Here is a 17236-nt window from a genome sequence, read left to right as displayed (position 1 = left end):
ATAATAATCAGCTGTGATTACACACATTTACTATTCATATTATTGAGTAAACACTTTATTAAAAAATATAATTCACTATAAGGGCATTCACTTCTATATGCAGTCTTCTTTTTATTCTTAAAGAAACAATGTCTAATTATGTACTATACACATAGTTTTAGTGTATTTACTATTTCTTCTTTAATGATATAGTACTAGGGTGTTGTACCGTGTTAGCCATTATGGATATAGTTAAGCAAAATTACACCTTTTATTGGCTAATTAGAAAGATTACAACATGCAAACTTTCGAGGCAACTCAGGCCCCTTCTTCAGGCAGTTTTGTTGCCTCTAAAGCTTGCATGTTGTAATCTTTATGGTTTGCCAATAAAAGGTGTCATTTTGCCTTACTTCTTTTATGATATTAACACTTTCAAATTAAAATGATGAAATGATACAGACTCCAGAAGCCTTTCCATAATCATTCTGTGAGATTAATAGAAGTGGAAATGTCATATTTTCTAAAACAGAAAGGAGCTTTTGTAATATATTTAACGAAGTCACACAGAACCCTAAATTGATTTTAGGCTTTTTGAATACCTTTAATTAAATATGTTTGTTAGTCAAGCAAGACTTTAAAATCTTGAAATTATGTGCTGTAATACTTTGCGTATTACAGAAGACAATATGTTACAATGAAGGTGAAGTGTGCACATTTACCAAATGTGACTAAATATTATTTGTGTGTATATTTGTTTTCAAAAATAACAAATATATTGAAAGATTTTAATAAACTGAAGAAACAAAGCTAGGTTTTAATAGTATATAGTAAGTAGCAAAACAAAAAACTTTGCTTTATGACTGCTGCTAAAATAGCTCATGCCATCAGTTTGAATAATTAGATGTTCTAGTTCTTAATTACACACAGTTATCATTTTCACTGAATATTAACAGATCATCTCAAACAATATCCATCTTTTAAAATTAACATTTTCAAAAATACCTGTTAATAGACTGTTAAAGAAGGTTTTCTTTACATGACACATTAAGCCATCAGAATAACAATGTACACTTTTCTGTCAGAGGTTTTATCTATGTGCACTGTGGTATATTTGACGTTTGAAGTTATTTGTTGAGGATTTTGTTTTTATTTTTACATTAGGGGTACTCTCATTGTACTTAAAGATTAACTGGTAAAAGGAAGAGTAACAATATGGGGCGGAGTGGTGGCTCTGAGGCTAAGGATCTGCGCTGGTATCCAGAAGGTTGCCAGTTCGAATCTCCGTCACTGTCAAAAGAGATCCTACTCTGCTGGGCCCTTGAGCAAGACCCTTAACCTGTAATTGCTCCAGGGGCGCTGTACAATGGCTGACCCTGCGCTCTAACCCCAAGGGGTATGCAAAAACTAACAAATTTCTAATACGAGAAATCGTATAAGACGAAATAAAGAACAAAAACAAAAAAAACAATGAGTTTGGAATTGAGCACAGTATGAGATAATGCTTGCACACTTTTAAAAACTATAAGCTAGCTTCACAAATATATAAACGTCAATTATTTAAGATGGGAATTTTGAATTTTCCATTGGAGATAAATATTTAAATTGTAGAAATGTTACTTAACTAACTTGAATGTTTAACAAGCCATAATAAAATTTAAAAAGATACAGTTGTACATTATAAGAACAGCTTTTCAATTGCCAGCACAGTGTATGCTGAACCAATTCCAGTTTTTGACATTTAAAGAATAATTAAAGCTTCTGCCTTTTGTAAGTGTTAATGTACAGTATGTGATATTTAAAATTAATCTTTTTTATGATAGTTGTACAAAATATTGAAAAACAATTATTGCTAATTTAAAAACAGTTGTCATCTTATTTCCTAGATGATCTTATTTTAACATGGTTTGTCTTGATTGCATAACACAATATGTTAACACTTGAAAACAGAAATGTGACTGTGCCTTAAAGTAAATTCAAGATGTATTTTAGTTTTGACTGTTATATTCTAAATTAAATATCAATGTTTATGTTGTAATATTTGTGAACCTTTACACATCTATAACCAACAACACAATGTTTACTTTCCTTAGCAGGGTTTTATCAGTCATTTTATGTTAAATCAGTTATGCCCATGATTAAAAAGAGCCTATTGATTTTTACTTTTTAGGTTTCACTAGTTCACCTTTTGAAAACTGTTCGGCTGTTAAGACTTTTAAGGTTGCTGCAGAAATTGGATCGTTATTCTCAGCACAGTACTGTAGTCCTTACACTGCTTATGTCAATGTTTGCCTTAGTGGCCCACTGGATGGCATGCATCTGGTATGTCATTGGAAGAATGGAGATGGATGCTAATAATCCATTTACGTGGGATATTGGTAAGACATTTTTATATTAATTAATTTTAATAGTAAATTGATTATTCTGTGTAATGTTGATACTGTTTAAAAGACTCTGAATTCTATGCATAAACATATTTTTAGTGTAAAGCATTCATTTTGTAATATTGTATAAATTCTACACTTAATCATCTTCTAGAACTGCCTCTGTGTCTGTATAAAACTGCAAGACAATCACCATTAAAATTCTTTACCACAGCTCAAAATTCTTTGATAATCGCTTCTCACAGTGTCTGTTTTATAATAAAAAGCTGCCTTTCTTTTGTTTTTTGTTTCATAACTTACTAGGTTTGTAGTAAAAAAAGAAAACACATTTCAAACAAAATATATTGTTAACTTTTGTAAATACTTAGTGTTTTTACTTTTAAAATTGGTTGTGTTTGTGATTGCATCTTTAAAGTTTTAATTGTTTTTTTACTTCAGTATAAGTTCTCTTGGTTGAATGGTGACTAAGAAGTAAAGAGCGGTTGTTTTTTACTATTTATTTTTGTTTATCAGTTTGGTTTGGTCGTTCTTCTGACTATTCATACTTTTCATATTCAAGATTTTTGACCTTTTTCCTGTATCATTTTTCCTTTTGTGTTTGTAATTATTTAAAAGCCTTTACTTATTTATTTTGTAAAAGGCATCCAGAAAGTAGACATTCTTGGTGTCATCACGCTTTATTTTGTTCTGAATCCAATGTTTATGGCCACCTTTTATTGTTAGTTTATATGGTATTACAGTAAAATATACATTCTTTTACTTGGTTATTTTCTGCCTCAAATTCAGAATACATGTGGAAAGAGTCTATGTGCACTTGCCATGAAAGTTGGTTTTAGAGTGCTTTAAAACTGTAGACTGTTTAGCAGTTGTAATTGTTACCCAACATCTTTCAACATTGGATTAATCAGAGCACCTCGAATCTATACCTTCTTTCAATTTCCAAGGTTAATTGTCAGGTTTCTAAATGCATAAAATCATTTTTAATAATTTCTCTTGTTTGCTTTATGCTACCAGATTCATTTTAGATTTTCTTCTATAAAATAACAATTGGAACTATCTTTTAATTTAGCTATTTATACAAATCCATTTATGGGCCAATGTAAGTAGATTTTTGGAAACTGCTGTTTTTAGAATTTTTTAAGATGAGATATGATAACTCAGGCTTTTGTGATATTTTCAGACAGATTCTTTTTGGAAAGATACAAAGAGATGAGCTGGCAGTTATGAATTATATGTGCGAGTGTATGTGGTGAAGTGCAGTCAATCAACTATGTTGACAATTGTTTTGTTTTGTTTTACTTTAGTGCTTGATCAGATAAGAATATATTGTATGAAGTCACATGAGGGAGTTGTTCCCTTACACCATGTTAAAAAACCTTTAACAAATTTTTACTAAGGTCAGGAAATCTTTATCTGCGGTGGGTTGGCACCATGCCCAGGATTGGTTCCTGCCCTGTGTTGGCTGGGATTGGCTCCAGCAGACCCCCGTGACCCTATGTTTGGATTCAGCGGGTTGGAAAATGGATGGATGGATGGAAGTAATCTTTATTTAAAATCAGGCCTTGAAATACTGTATAGTGTTTACAGATAATAAATTATGTATGTATGTTGTACACAAAATTTTAAGTTAAAAATATGTATTTATATGAGACCCTATCTGAGCAGAGACAGTGTGTATTGTCAGGTCCTGGAGGACCACAGTGGCCGTATGCTTTTTTTTGTTCCACCCCAGTTTCTTAATTAAAAACCTATTATTACTACTGAAGCAATTATCACTTATGAATATTTTTGTGTTTCATTTTAGTGAACTCAGTTGTCAAAGTTCATACCATTTAATTGAGTCTTTTACTCTAAAGCTGATTCAAGTGGATTTAAGCAGATTGGTTCCTGTTTTTGTTAACCAGTAGCCAATTAATAATGAGATGTAAATTATGAAGGAACTGGAAGCGCACCTTCTAACTGTTGTGGTTATTTGCTGTTTATATTTTTTTACTCTTTTACATTCTTAAATCATTATTATAGTGTTTAGAGAAATGTTGAATTAAATTCTGATCTTAATTTTCTGTTTCACATTATTTTTATTGTAGTTAGAATTTATTTGTATCTTCTACCGACTCTATTTTGTTTTTTATGGCCACCGCCATTTTGTGGTGTCTGTTATTATGGTGTTGTTATGGTAATTAGATCAGAGGTCACAACTCATGATGTCAGCATTTGACAGCATAAAGGTCACTATGTTCACTTTCTCTTTACCCGATATTCAGTTCTTTTTGCAACATTATTTTGACTGTGATTTAGCATTTTGGTTTATCTTGACAAAATATTAATTTTTTGTGTTTTCTGACTTATGTTTCACCTTTTCATAATGGATGCATGTTAATTCTGCTAATTTACCAGAACTACAATATCTTTGTCTCATTTCAACATGGAGTATCATCTTTCAATAAAATATCTGGAAAGAAAAGGAACAGGAAAATAAATGAGAGATATACTTTTATAATTCTGCTGTTGGTCTCAAATTATTTGGATGCAATTCTGTGAAAAGAAAAATCAACAGTATAAGAATAATCTGATGTATTAGAATGAAAGCCATGTAATCAATACAAGTTCCTTTATCTATAAAGATTGACTTCTTATTAAAAAACTGTGTTCAAATTAAATCTACTGCATTCCTCTAGGACCAAACACGAGCTCTCCTGCACTAGGTGCTGTCTTGACAATTCCGCTTTCAAAACATGGTATATCTTCAGTGATCAAGTTTTAATGAAAACCTTAGCTTTATAGAAGTGTATTATCCAAATTCAAGTTTAAAATGCACTAAATTTAAATAATTTATTTATAACTAGTGCTCGTCTAACAAAGCTTTTAATTAATATAACCTTAAAGTTTATGTCTGTCGAAAAAGTTTTTAATATATTCCTTAGGTGATTCATAAAGTATAACAGAGCAGAAAGTCTTTTTTAAGTTAAAGGCAAATTAAGATTGTCTGAATGAACAGAAAATGACATACCTTCTAAATTAACATTCTCAATCGCACTTGTGCGATTCAAAGTTGCATCAGGCATATGGGTGGAATGAACCATTTATAAGATCTGTTTTCTTTTCAGGGTCAGATCACACACTCCCTCACACTGAGCCAAATAAAAATTGCCAATTAACCTAAAGGTACATCTTTCAAAAGTGGTAAGAGAGTGGATTAAAATACATATTGATTGAAAAATAGTTCCTAAAATGAACTCTGCATTTAGATTAAGAATCCAAACACTACAAAAATACATTACAAAAATATACCAGGCCTGCTTACAGAAAACAGCCTGTGAAATAGAAGTAAGTAAAAACTGAATGCTTCGACATAAGGGCTAACTCCCAGAGAGGGGGACAGGGGTTTGATTATCAACTCTGATTTGAAACAATATGAAGGAACATGGGGTAGTACGCTCTGTTTCCTGCCTTCATCCTAAGATTGCCAAGGCAGGCTCTAGTTTTGTTTGACACTATAGTATAAAAAACTGATATAGGCAAGAAAGGAGAGTCATTCTTTGATTTAAACGTTTGTATTCTTTTATTTCTATTTTATATTATGTTAAAACAAGAATTTCAGTGCGAGAAAACTAATTATTTCAGCTAAAGAATAATTTGAACACTTTTTCTATCCTATGAAAATTTCAGATGCTTCAGAAACTGAGCATAAAGGTTGCAAGTATTCAGTATTCTAGAATGAATGTCATAGTATGCACATGGTTCCTATAATGCTTTTAAAATTAAAAAATCACTTTTTAAATTAACAATTATTGCAGAAATAATGCTTACTTATGTATGTAGTATATTGTAGAATATGCTCAGAACGCCATTGTCATTCTTAACTACTGCATGAATAATGCCGCAACCATCCTCAAGTCTTTCATTTTTTCTTGCCTCAACCTTTTTTAGGTTTGTGTTAAACATTAATCTCATCAGGCTTCATATCATATTACCCTTTACCCGACTTGATTCAGACATTACCCTTCATCAAGTCTCATTTTGTGCCTACAGTAGCTTTGTATGGCATCATCCTTCATTATCTTCCATCCTGGAAATGTGTGTGCACTGCTCTCTTTGAGTGCTAAATTTAGAATATTTATGATAAAAAGTTATTTGAATAATAAAGGACAAATGTCTCAGAAAATGATGATGACAATGGTTATAGTATAGTTATAGTATTTCTAATTTTTCCACAGTTGTCATCATTTTGGAGCTCAGTAACATTTAAGGAGCTGGTGCTATTTTTGTTGTTACATATTCAAGGTAGCCTGCTTTCTTAAGCAGTGACTTTAAATCTAAAAAAATGTGATAGATACTCTTCAGTACATGTCACTCAGACTCTCAGTCTTTGAATTATGCTTATAATAATAAAATATTTTTTTTATACTGTTGCTTCTCTGTGTAAGTAAATTTGCATTGCTCTAATTAGATTTTATATTACACTAGCCATTTGCTGAACGTGGTACTTATGACAGGGCAAGAACAAAATAAAATAAAATGTAAATTTGTTGGGTTTTTAATTGACAAATCCTTGGAAAAGCAGCTAGTTGTGCCTGTGCCACTGCAACCTCTTTGACTGTCTGACTTGTGTACTGTGGCAGGCAAACCTGATTTTGTTTATCCTTTTAATGATAACCATTTCAGACTCTTTCTTACCATCGAAGACTGTCTGTAAAGAGTTTACAAAACAGGTTCTAAGAAAAGGAAAGAAGAAAAAATACATTTAATTTTCTCAATTCGTTAATCTGCAGGTAAAATAAGGTGCCCCGTGTTATTTTGACATCAGTGTCACTACTTTGTCTCATTTGTTCATCATAGCTATCTTTATGAAAGTCCTATCCACTTCACCCTTTAGTGACATCTTCCATTTGAAATAAGAAATACAGGAGACAAACAAATGTAACCACATAAAAATAATAAAGCAAATTACGTACATTAATAGAAATAATTCAGTGAAATTTGACTGTTGTTACAGTCTCGTTTGTTCATTATTTGTGTCATTTTTAAGCTAAAGTCAGATTTAATTTGAATCTTTTTTAAAACAACTAGTATAACTAATAAAATAATTTTATTCAGTTTTTTTTGTTCTTTACTGCAAGTTGATACATTTTGATACAGAAATGTTCAGCAAGCCTTAAGTAGTTACTGTACAATTCAATGTTGACAATGTTTACATGAAAGAAACAATTTCATTTTATTGGTTTGAAACTATAAATAAGTACTGTGAATAATTCTTATACTGAGTGCTTCATTGAATAGCGATATTCAAAAATACAAAAAAAAAATTAAGAATCTAATACTCTTCTCGGGAGGAAATGTGGTATCTCGATTTATAAAGAGTATCCCTTTTAACCTCTAGTAGCTAAAAGATCTTGTGGCCTATGATTCCTCTAAAAGGCAGTGACATTACATTATGTGTTCGAGTCTTTATCAGCACAGCGTAGTAGGAAACAACACAAAGTAATTCACAACAGTGTGAAACATGTTGGACCAATCAAGAGTGATTGTGTCAATTTTTTTTTCTTCACATTTTTGCATCTCTACTGTGTAGTAGGGCAGAATGGGACGTAGCTGAGGTTGTGAGCTTTTCTTCTTTTTGATTGACTGTGTTAGTTTGTGCCTATGGGAAATAAGACATTTGCCTCCACATAAAGTATAAATTAGTCTTAAGGACCACCTGCACTGTCAGCTGAGCTTTTAGAGATCAGAGAGTATGTAAGGTTAGGCCTGGGGACACGGGGGAAAATAAGGTGGCATTGCTCCTCCTAATGAACATTATTGCCCCCTCATTTTTTGAAAGGATTTTTCAACACTTTCCCCTTCCCTTGACAGTGGTCAGATAGTTAGACAGACCACTAACTCAAACCAAAAAGAACACATTGGTTAAGCTTGAGCACTGATGATGGAAACAGGATAGGGAAGTGATTAAAATGATATGAAACTGAATGAAAATCTACTCCTAAAAAATGTAAGTTTTTTATTTTTTATTTTCCATGAAATTTAGTTGTATATTGTTTGAATGCCACACACTGAGATAGTGACTCTGTGCAGTTAGTGTTTTCACATATAAAATAACCTGAGTCCAGATATACAAAAAGGTTTGGTATTAACTTACAATACATTAAACATGATATTTTCCTTAGCTAAACAGTATCTTAATGATGTTAGAGACAAATCTGGAATGAGATAACAGGGAGCTGTGAAAGCTGAGAAAAAGCAGATGGTGTGTATCCTCTGAAGTAAATAAATAAGACATCCAGAGGTAGCATGAATTAGAACAATTCTTCATGCTTCTGTGAGAAGCTGTCCAGTAGAACACATATAGGGTGACATGCTTTGAAATGCTGGTCGCAAAAAATGTTCAGATTTTTGACTTGCTGCCATGCTTCTGTTCTAATGTAAAATGCAACTACTGCATTTTCCTAACAATTTTAAATAAAATTAGACAACTGAATAAGTTTTTAAAAGGATTGTGTTGCAAACAAGTTAAAGAAAGTTATCCTTAACTTTGACTTTGCACTTGTATGTTCTTTGTACTTGTTGAATAATTTACTGTATGGAGTTTTCTTAGCAGTTGTGTAAAGTCCAGGGAAGCGCCACTATGACTGATTATACGAAACACAAGTAAAATGGGACGGAAAGGGGGGTCCACATGTGAGATTTCAGAGATATAGATTAGGTACGGGAAATTTGAGAATGGTAAAGTAAAAATAAAAGGTTTGAATAGCAGCATATTGTGTGGTCCCCAATGTTGGAAAAGCATGCTAATAGAGCAGAGGATGAGGTATGAAAAACAGCCCAAAATGCTGTGTTGTTTTTAAAAAAGGCGCCCACAACTGGGGGTGAAAACCTTTGATCTGGCAATACTGTTCCACCTTTAATGTCAGTAAAACCAAAGAGCTGTTCATAGTCATCAGGAACTAGAAGGAAGATCACACACCTATCTACATTAGAGAGGATGCCATTAAGAATGTGAGTCACCTTAAATTTCTTGAAGTAACAATCATTGAAGAACTGAAGTGGGCAAAACACATTTTGGCCATTAACAATAATAATAATAATACATTTTATTTATATAGCATATTTCCCATGTTCAAGAAGAGTCACCAATACCCATACTTTGTCAGGCATCTGAGGAACGCTTATAGTCTCAATCTGTCTTTAATAACCTCAACAGTTGCATAGTAGATGGCTGAATAACATCCTAGTATGGCATCTGCTTGGCTCAAGATTTTTATTGATTGTAGTAAACTAAAACGGAATGCGTTAAGACCGGTCCAAGCATTTAAACTGAAGACCTGTCTCTGCTCCCTCATTTATTCGTCATGAGTTCAGCCAGTAACAGCTAATTCATTGGCTAAAACTGCATTTCACATGATATTGGCAGTGCAAAGTTCACTAAGAGATGTGTACAGCTAAAGATCAAAAGTTAACGAAAACCTAGTGAAAACAGTAACATGAAGATGACATGCCTCATGCTTGTGCATTTTCAAGATGCTTTAACAAGCGAAAGTCAACATGCCCTTGCAGTTTCACAGCTTGCCACTAAATCCGGGGTACACCAGTTGTGGATATGTATATATGTAATGGGAGGTGGCTGTACAATTCAAATGCTTGTTCTTGTCTAAATGTGTTCAATTCTAGTTCACAAGCACATTTTTCTGAAGTAAATATTTTTATAAAAAATGCATATTTTTGGGGTATTGTGAGCATGTGATTGGATAACTTCACATGTGGATTATGCAACACAACAAATTAAATATTTGTTTATGGTTGTTTTCATATTGTTTGCTGTTGTTCAGCATTGGTCACCATAAATGTATACAGTAATCCCTCCTCGATCGCGGGGGTTGCGTTCCAGGACCCCTCGCGAAAGGTGAAAATCTGTGAAGTAGAAACCATATGTTTATATGATTATTTTTATATTGTCATGCTTGGGTCACAGATTTGCACAGAAACACACGAGGTTGTAGAGAGACGGGAACTTTATTCAAACACTGCAAACAAACATTTGTCTCTTTTTCAAAAGTTTAAACTGTGCTCCATAACAAGACAGAGATGACAGTTCCGTCTCACAATTAAAAGAATGCAAACATATCTTCCTCTTCAAAGGAGTGCGCGTCAGGAGCAGACAATGTCAGAGAGAGAGAGAGAGAAAAAAGCAAACAATCAGAAATCAATAGGGCTGTTTGGGCTTTTAAGTAAGCAAAGCACTGCTGGACAACACAGCTGCTAGGAAGGGAGCAATGTAAAGGTAGTCTTTCAGCATTTTTTTAGAGGAGCGTCCGTATCATCTAGTGGTGCGAACAGCCCCCCTGCTCACACCCCCTCCGTCAGGAGCAGAGAATGTCAGAGCAAGAGAGAGAGAGAGAGAGAGAGAGAGAAAGTCAACCAATCAAAAATCAATACGTGCTGTTTGATCTTTTAAGTATGCGAAGCACCATGCAGGAAGTATATCGCTTGACAAAGCAGCCACATATAAGTCCAGCAAGGAAGAGAGCAATGTGAAGGTAATCTTTCAGTGTTTTTTGAGGAGCAGCTGTATCTTCTAGGGGTGCGAACAGCCCCCGTGCTCACAATATATTTGAGGAGTTTTATTTAATAGGTAATACGCGCTCTGGTTGGGTAGCTTCTCAGCCATCTGCCAATAGCGTCCCTTGTATGAAATCAACTGGGCAAACCAACTGAGGAAGCATGTACCAGAAATTAAAAGACCCATTGCCCGCAGAAATCCGCGAACCAGCAAAAAATCCGCGATATATATTTAAATATGCTTACATATAAAATCAGCGATAGAGTGAAGCCGCGAAAGTCAAAGCGCGATATAGCGAGGGATTACTGTAATATCAAAAATCTCTTTTCTGCATGAAAACATGAGATTAAATTTTTTTCTTGGCCATCATTACAAACTAAATGGGCTAAGTAACATAAAATATATATATTTTTTGAGTGAAATATTCCTTTAAAAATGTTATAATTCACATAACTTTTGTGTAAAATATTACTTTACAAATGATTATAATTTTCTAAAGTGATAAAAACCTTTGCACTTGATAACATTGTTTTTCTTTTCTCCAAGGTTGGCTTCATGAGCTTGGAAAAAGATTGGAATCACCATATTTTAATAATAATACTCGTGGAGGTCCTACCATTCGAAGTGCCTACATCGCCTCATTATACTTCACTCTAAGCAGCCTTACCAGTGTTGGGTTTGGGAATGTCTCTGCTAATACTGATGCTGAAAAGATATTTTCAATCTGCACAATGCTAATTGGGGGTATGTCATCATTAAGGTATTTGATACCAAAACAACTGTGCTGTTAAAAACATAAACATTTATTTTCAATTAGAGTAAATGAAACTAATATAGAATTTACTATTTTAGGTTAAATATATATGAGAATTTCCCTAATATCCAAGCTTTTATATTTTGTTGTTTTCCAATGTTCCAGTCTGTGCTTGTGCTCATAAATACTCAAGTGTCATGTTTAACAGAGCCTGTAAGATAACAGTACAATAAAGTAAAAATATTACATTAAGTTAATATTTAATGTAAGTCATACCATAAATAGAAAATATTTCATTCAGTAAATGTTTATATGGAACATTAAATATATTAGTACAGTTTTAAGTATGTTTGAAAATATATGGATACTACACAGTATATTCTTTTCTAATTGATCATTTGGAGTGATTCCTGCCTTGCACCATTTTCCGCCAGGCACCAGCAAGCTATGAACCTGTTCAGGATAGGCGAGTTAAGAAAATGATTTGGCGAGATATATAGATAGATAAAATAATAGACGGGTAATTTAGATTTTTTTAAACCTAAACCAGGCAAGATTTATTCTATGAAGTTAGCAAAACCCTGTTTTTTCCACAAGTTTTATGTATGCACAGACATGTTATTTTATACACTAAACCCTCTGTTTTGGGAAGTAATGCATGCCCATAACAAGATAGTATCATAGTGACAGATATTTCCAAGAATTAACTCTTTAGTTATCCTAGGAAAGAATGGCAAAGAGGTCTCTCAATTAAAAATTTTGATAGGAATGGAGCTCAGTCATTGATATACCACATTCTAGTTCAATAGGTGCCAAGCATGCCATAATTCAAGTAGTCATCTTAGTGTTATTTTTACCCCAGGAAAACGAGCCAAAAACATTGAAGATAAAAGTCATTATGTGTAACAGAAACATGTAAATACCAGCACAAGGCTTGGTGACTTCCACATTTCCCCTAACACAAACATTGAAAGCTGCCGCTTTGTGAACAGTACTTAGAGGTTTGTTGTCCTGCTTGTCCTTGCACTCGATCGCAATTACTGTGCATTTTTGTCAGTGGTTACTGTTCCACCATATTGAATATTTTTACAACCAAATTCACCAGTTAAATGACACTGATTTGCTCTTAGAGTGCTGTGTTATGCATCAGTTGCCCTTTATGTGTGAATACCTGATGACCAATTCACATTGTCATCACTATTCCTCTATTCGAGCAACGTTTCAGTTTTAGTTAATTGTAAAACTTTCTGGCTTTTCATTTGTCTTTGTGTTTTTAGTTGGAGGTTCTGACTCACTCAAACACATAGAAATACTAATGATTTTGTGCACCATGTTTTTACATGCACTATATGGCAGCAGAATACTGTCTTGAGCATTATTTGGGTGTAAACATGTAGAGTGGATCATTACACCTCACCCTGAGTCTGACTCATGGTTAATTGTAATTGCGTAGAATTCAGAGCCAATGTCAAGGAGGCTAATAGAAATTAATAAATCACGTACTGTATATCTTGATTAAAATTGTCTAAAATGTGTCCATTGAGTGTTGTTATCAAGCCTTAATTGCTAAGCCATATGTTTTGGAAATGCTCTAGGATTAACATTTTGGGCAAACATTTTTGTGCGTCTCTCAGATCGCCCTGGTTTTAAAATCACTCCTAGCACATTGATTATGAAATTTGGACTACTGGCACATGGGATTAAAGTGCAGTGTTTATGCTGTCCTATAACCACACAACTAGCACATAGGCCTATTTTGCCCAATTGAAATAATTCTAATCCACCCTCTATAACTCAGTGGGAACGAGATGTATTATATCTCAAACTAGAAAAAAATTCAATTCTGTTTAAGAGGATCCATTCAGACCTTTTGGAAACTGTGGCAAGAACTCATCAAGATAATCCTAAAATATGCATATTATGCTAGTGCTTAACTTTCCTACTCTACTTGCTGTTTTATCGTATATAAAGAACTATTATAGATGGGGCTGTCTATTTGTATTACTGTGGGGTTTTTTTTTGTCTTTTCGTACTGTGTGCTGAATGTTCAGTTTTTTCTTTGTAATAAATTTGAAGCATACTGGTACATATGCTATGTTAACATTATTTATTTAAATGAGTTACAGTCTGCTGTAATGTTTTGTTCTTAAATAAAGAAAAAAGTGGCTGGAACAAAAACCTGTGGCCTCTATGGCCTTCCAGGATCTGAGTTTGACACACTTTATTTATGTGATTCTGAAATCATCACACAAAGCATCAAAATACAATGCTTTGTTTAACACATAAATTTATAATCATGGCATTCAAGATGTCACATGTAAGTGCATGTAAGTACCTGAATGGCAACAACACCTGCTGCATGACAACACATTCTCACATCTCATGCAGAGATGACCTCCGCCTGTGGTATTACAGTTACCACAGAACAAATCAAAAAAACAGAAACCCAACCAAAGCCAGAAAAATACAGTAATAATGGAAACAAAAAAAATAGCTAGATTCTCCCAAATTCTAACAGCAAGTTTATGTTGTGTAATATATTTTTTCTACATTTATATTATTACCAAAAAAGATTTTGAAAGTTTATGGTAATAATAAAGTAATCAGAAAGCTTATCAGAACAGAAATGCGTACAAATGAGAACAGTTGGTAGGGCTGTTCATAAAATGGTTCCCAACCTTTATACAAACACGAATGACATGAAGCAACACTTCTGCTGATTCTTTAAATGTTTCACATTAATTTGTTTTTCCATTGATCCATTTTCACAACCTGCTTATTCCAATGCAATTTTGAAGGAAGTCAGAGCTTATTCCTGTAGTATCGGGTAAGAATTAACCCTAGATGGAACACTAGTGCATTGCAGACCCTTTGCACATACACATACACTTACATGTCCTCATTCAATCAAAATTGACTGATCTGGTCTCAAACAGCAAAGAAAAATGAAACGCAAGCAAAAAAAAAGACAGTGCAAGGTTAATTTAAAACATGTTTTTGGACGAGTGAGGAAAAGTGGCCTACCTTTGAAAAATTCTTGTAGGTATTTACTAAACATGAAAACTCCACACAGAAAGTGAATGAACCAGTGAGGCAGAAGTGCAAAACTTTTCACTACCTTATTACCCTCTAGCCATGAATGAAGATAATCAGGGTTTACTTTGGTGTGCATGGAGCAACCAAATCACAGAAGACCTCTGGAACTTCACCGTATTCTCCATAAAATATAATTGGAAAGGAAAAACTGAACAACGTTTGGGTGGATTTTAATGGTGCGATTGTCTTTTTAAGTGTTCTTGAGGGCTAAAGGAGCGTCTGCCAACTATGCTGGACCTATTATTGTGGCCAAAAATGTGACCTGAGCGATGAGGCATAAGTGCTAACCAATGCACCAACATGCCTCAAACAACAAACCCGGCTAGAATAATAACCACAAACAAAATACAACAACAACAACATTTATTTATATAGCACATTTTCATACAAAAAAGTAGCTCAAAGTGCTTTACATAGTGAAGAAAAGAAAAATAAAGGACAAAATAAGAAATTAATATAAGACAACATTAGTTAACATAGAATAAGAGTAAGGTCCGATGGCCAGGGAGGACAGAAAAAACAAAAAAAAGCTCAGCTGGAGAAAAAAATATAATCTGCAGGGGTTCCAGGCCACGAGACCACCCAGTCCCCGCTGGGCATTCTACCTAACATAAATTAAATAGTCCTCTTTGTAATTAGGGTTCTCACGGAAGGACTTGATGATGATGGTCATACAGACTTCTGGCTTTTAATCCACCACTGTTGGAACATCACGGTGCTTTGAGTCAGGGCCGGATTTATATGAAAAGAGGCCCTAGGCTATTCCACTTATGAGGCCCTTTCACCTTCCATTTTTAAGTTTGTAAATTACATGAGAGATAATAAAATTTTGCTAACAATTTGAATGTAGGCCCCTCTTGATCTTGAGGCCCCAGGCTGAAGCCTAGTTAGCCTATAGGAAAATCCGGCCCTGCTTTGAGTTGATGGTGGTGGCACAAGCGGGTGCAATCAAGCAATGAATAAAAAAACATATATGATTGTGGTCATAAAGGTCTAGTTCTGGGCACACATCGGCTGTATCATAAAATGGCAACATGGGATTCCATTGTTTGAAGTTGTGCTTCTGGGAGGAGATGGAACATCTTGTTTGTTTCCCATGTATCTGTGCAGATGCTTTGCACTTTTTTTTTCTTTAAATTGCCTTGTCAATAGTAATATATCTTTGGTTATTGTTGTTATTTTACAGGATGTAATTCTGACTCAAGGAGAGAGAGGGGAGAGCTTGTTTAAGGCTTGTTTTGACTCGTAAGGGCAACACATGGCTAATTATACATGCAAATTAACCATGTGGTGCTATGGGAAAGACTGAGGCAGTAACACAGGGATCAGTGTTCTATATTTGGTGGCAGTTCTCACAACAATGGTCTGGTAATATACCTCTCAAATGAAAACACATGTAAGGTGGAAGACTGGAGTACTGGTCAGTTTGTGACATCACGCATGTATGTACAAAGCAGATTGGCAACAATCTTACAGCACGCATGCATGAAAATTCTGGCTGCTACAACTGTGATGGTGCACTGGCTTCACAAAGCATCATGGGGTGCTAGGAAAAAAATTTTGGTCTAAGCCAGCCACATGGCAAATGTTCGGGAAAATATTTGGCAAACAGGGTCATCACCATAAATAGCATATTCACTGTGAAAAACATTTTGGAGAATTTTGCCAATCAACACAGTTAGCCACATTGTTTATTAAAATACCATTTACATAACTTTTGAAGTGCTTTCCAAATCATATAGAACTTTTACTCACATGTACATATTCAATGGATTAGTGCTCCATTTAGGTGTGTTTCCTTTGTACCCAATGCTGACCAGATATGTTGTGAATCCCACATACCTCAACTGGATAAGGCAGTTATAAAATGGATGGATGGCACTGTAATTTATTATGTAGAATGCAGTTTAAATAAATTACTTGTATTTAATAATAAGCTAATTGAAGTCAAATTCAACTAATAACTAGTCATGCGCTTGTAAAATAAATATCAAATATTTATGTTTTGCCTTCCTCAGTTAATGTTTCTTACATTATTGTTTCATTTGCAATCCCATTTTACTTTAATTACAAGAAAGATAATATTTTTATTTTTGGTAACAAAATATAACTTTATATACTGTATACTTTATTGCACTAATCTTTAATTTTTATTGCCACATTACAAATTTTAGGATAAAAATGGGGGCTTGGTACAATATAATTGAAAAATACTTTTAAGACATAAATAATGCATATAGTATTATTTGCAAAATGTGTATTTATTATTATTAAAAAATACAAAAATCAGTTAGCATACAGTAATTTACCAATGTAACATATCTAAACAGTAAAGTTCACTACTTCTCCTTACAAACTATTATACTGTAACTGTAAAATATTTAAAAACATACAGCTACATGAAAAAATGTTCACATAAAATATTTTTGTCCACATAATATTATAATATAATATTTTTATGCTGTGTTACAA

General features: G+C 33.7%; 1 protein-coding gene across 1 annotated transcript in view; it reads left to right on the top strand.

Moving 5' to 3' along the window:
- Nucleotides 1-17236, top strand: part of kcnh8 (potassium voltage-gated channel, subfamily H (eag-related), member 8) — a 278164-nt gene that overhangs the window by 167463 nt on the left and 93465 nt on the right. Inside the window, exons 7-8 of the mRNA XM_051936034.1 lie at nucleotides 2147-2354; nucleotides 11461-11658. Of these exons, the coding sequence (XP_051791994.1) occupies nucleotides 2147-2354; nucleotides 11461-11658 (406 nt within the window). The remainder of the gene's footprint in view (nucleotides 1-2146; nucleotides 2355-11460; nucleotides 11659-17236) is intronic.

This window comes from Erpetoichthys calabaricus, chromosome 13, assembly GCF_900747795.2.
Source record: "Erpetoichthys calabaricus chromosome 13, fErpCal1.3, whole genome shotgun sequence".
NCBI classification, from domain to species: Eukaryota; Metazoa; Chordata; class Cladistia; order Polypteriformes; family Polypteridae; genus Erpetoichthys; species Erpetoichthys calabaricus.
The sequence above is the reverse complement of the archived record's forward strand: the minus strand, read 5'-3'. Positions and strand labels throughout refer to the sequence as shown.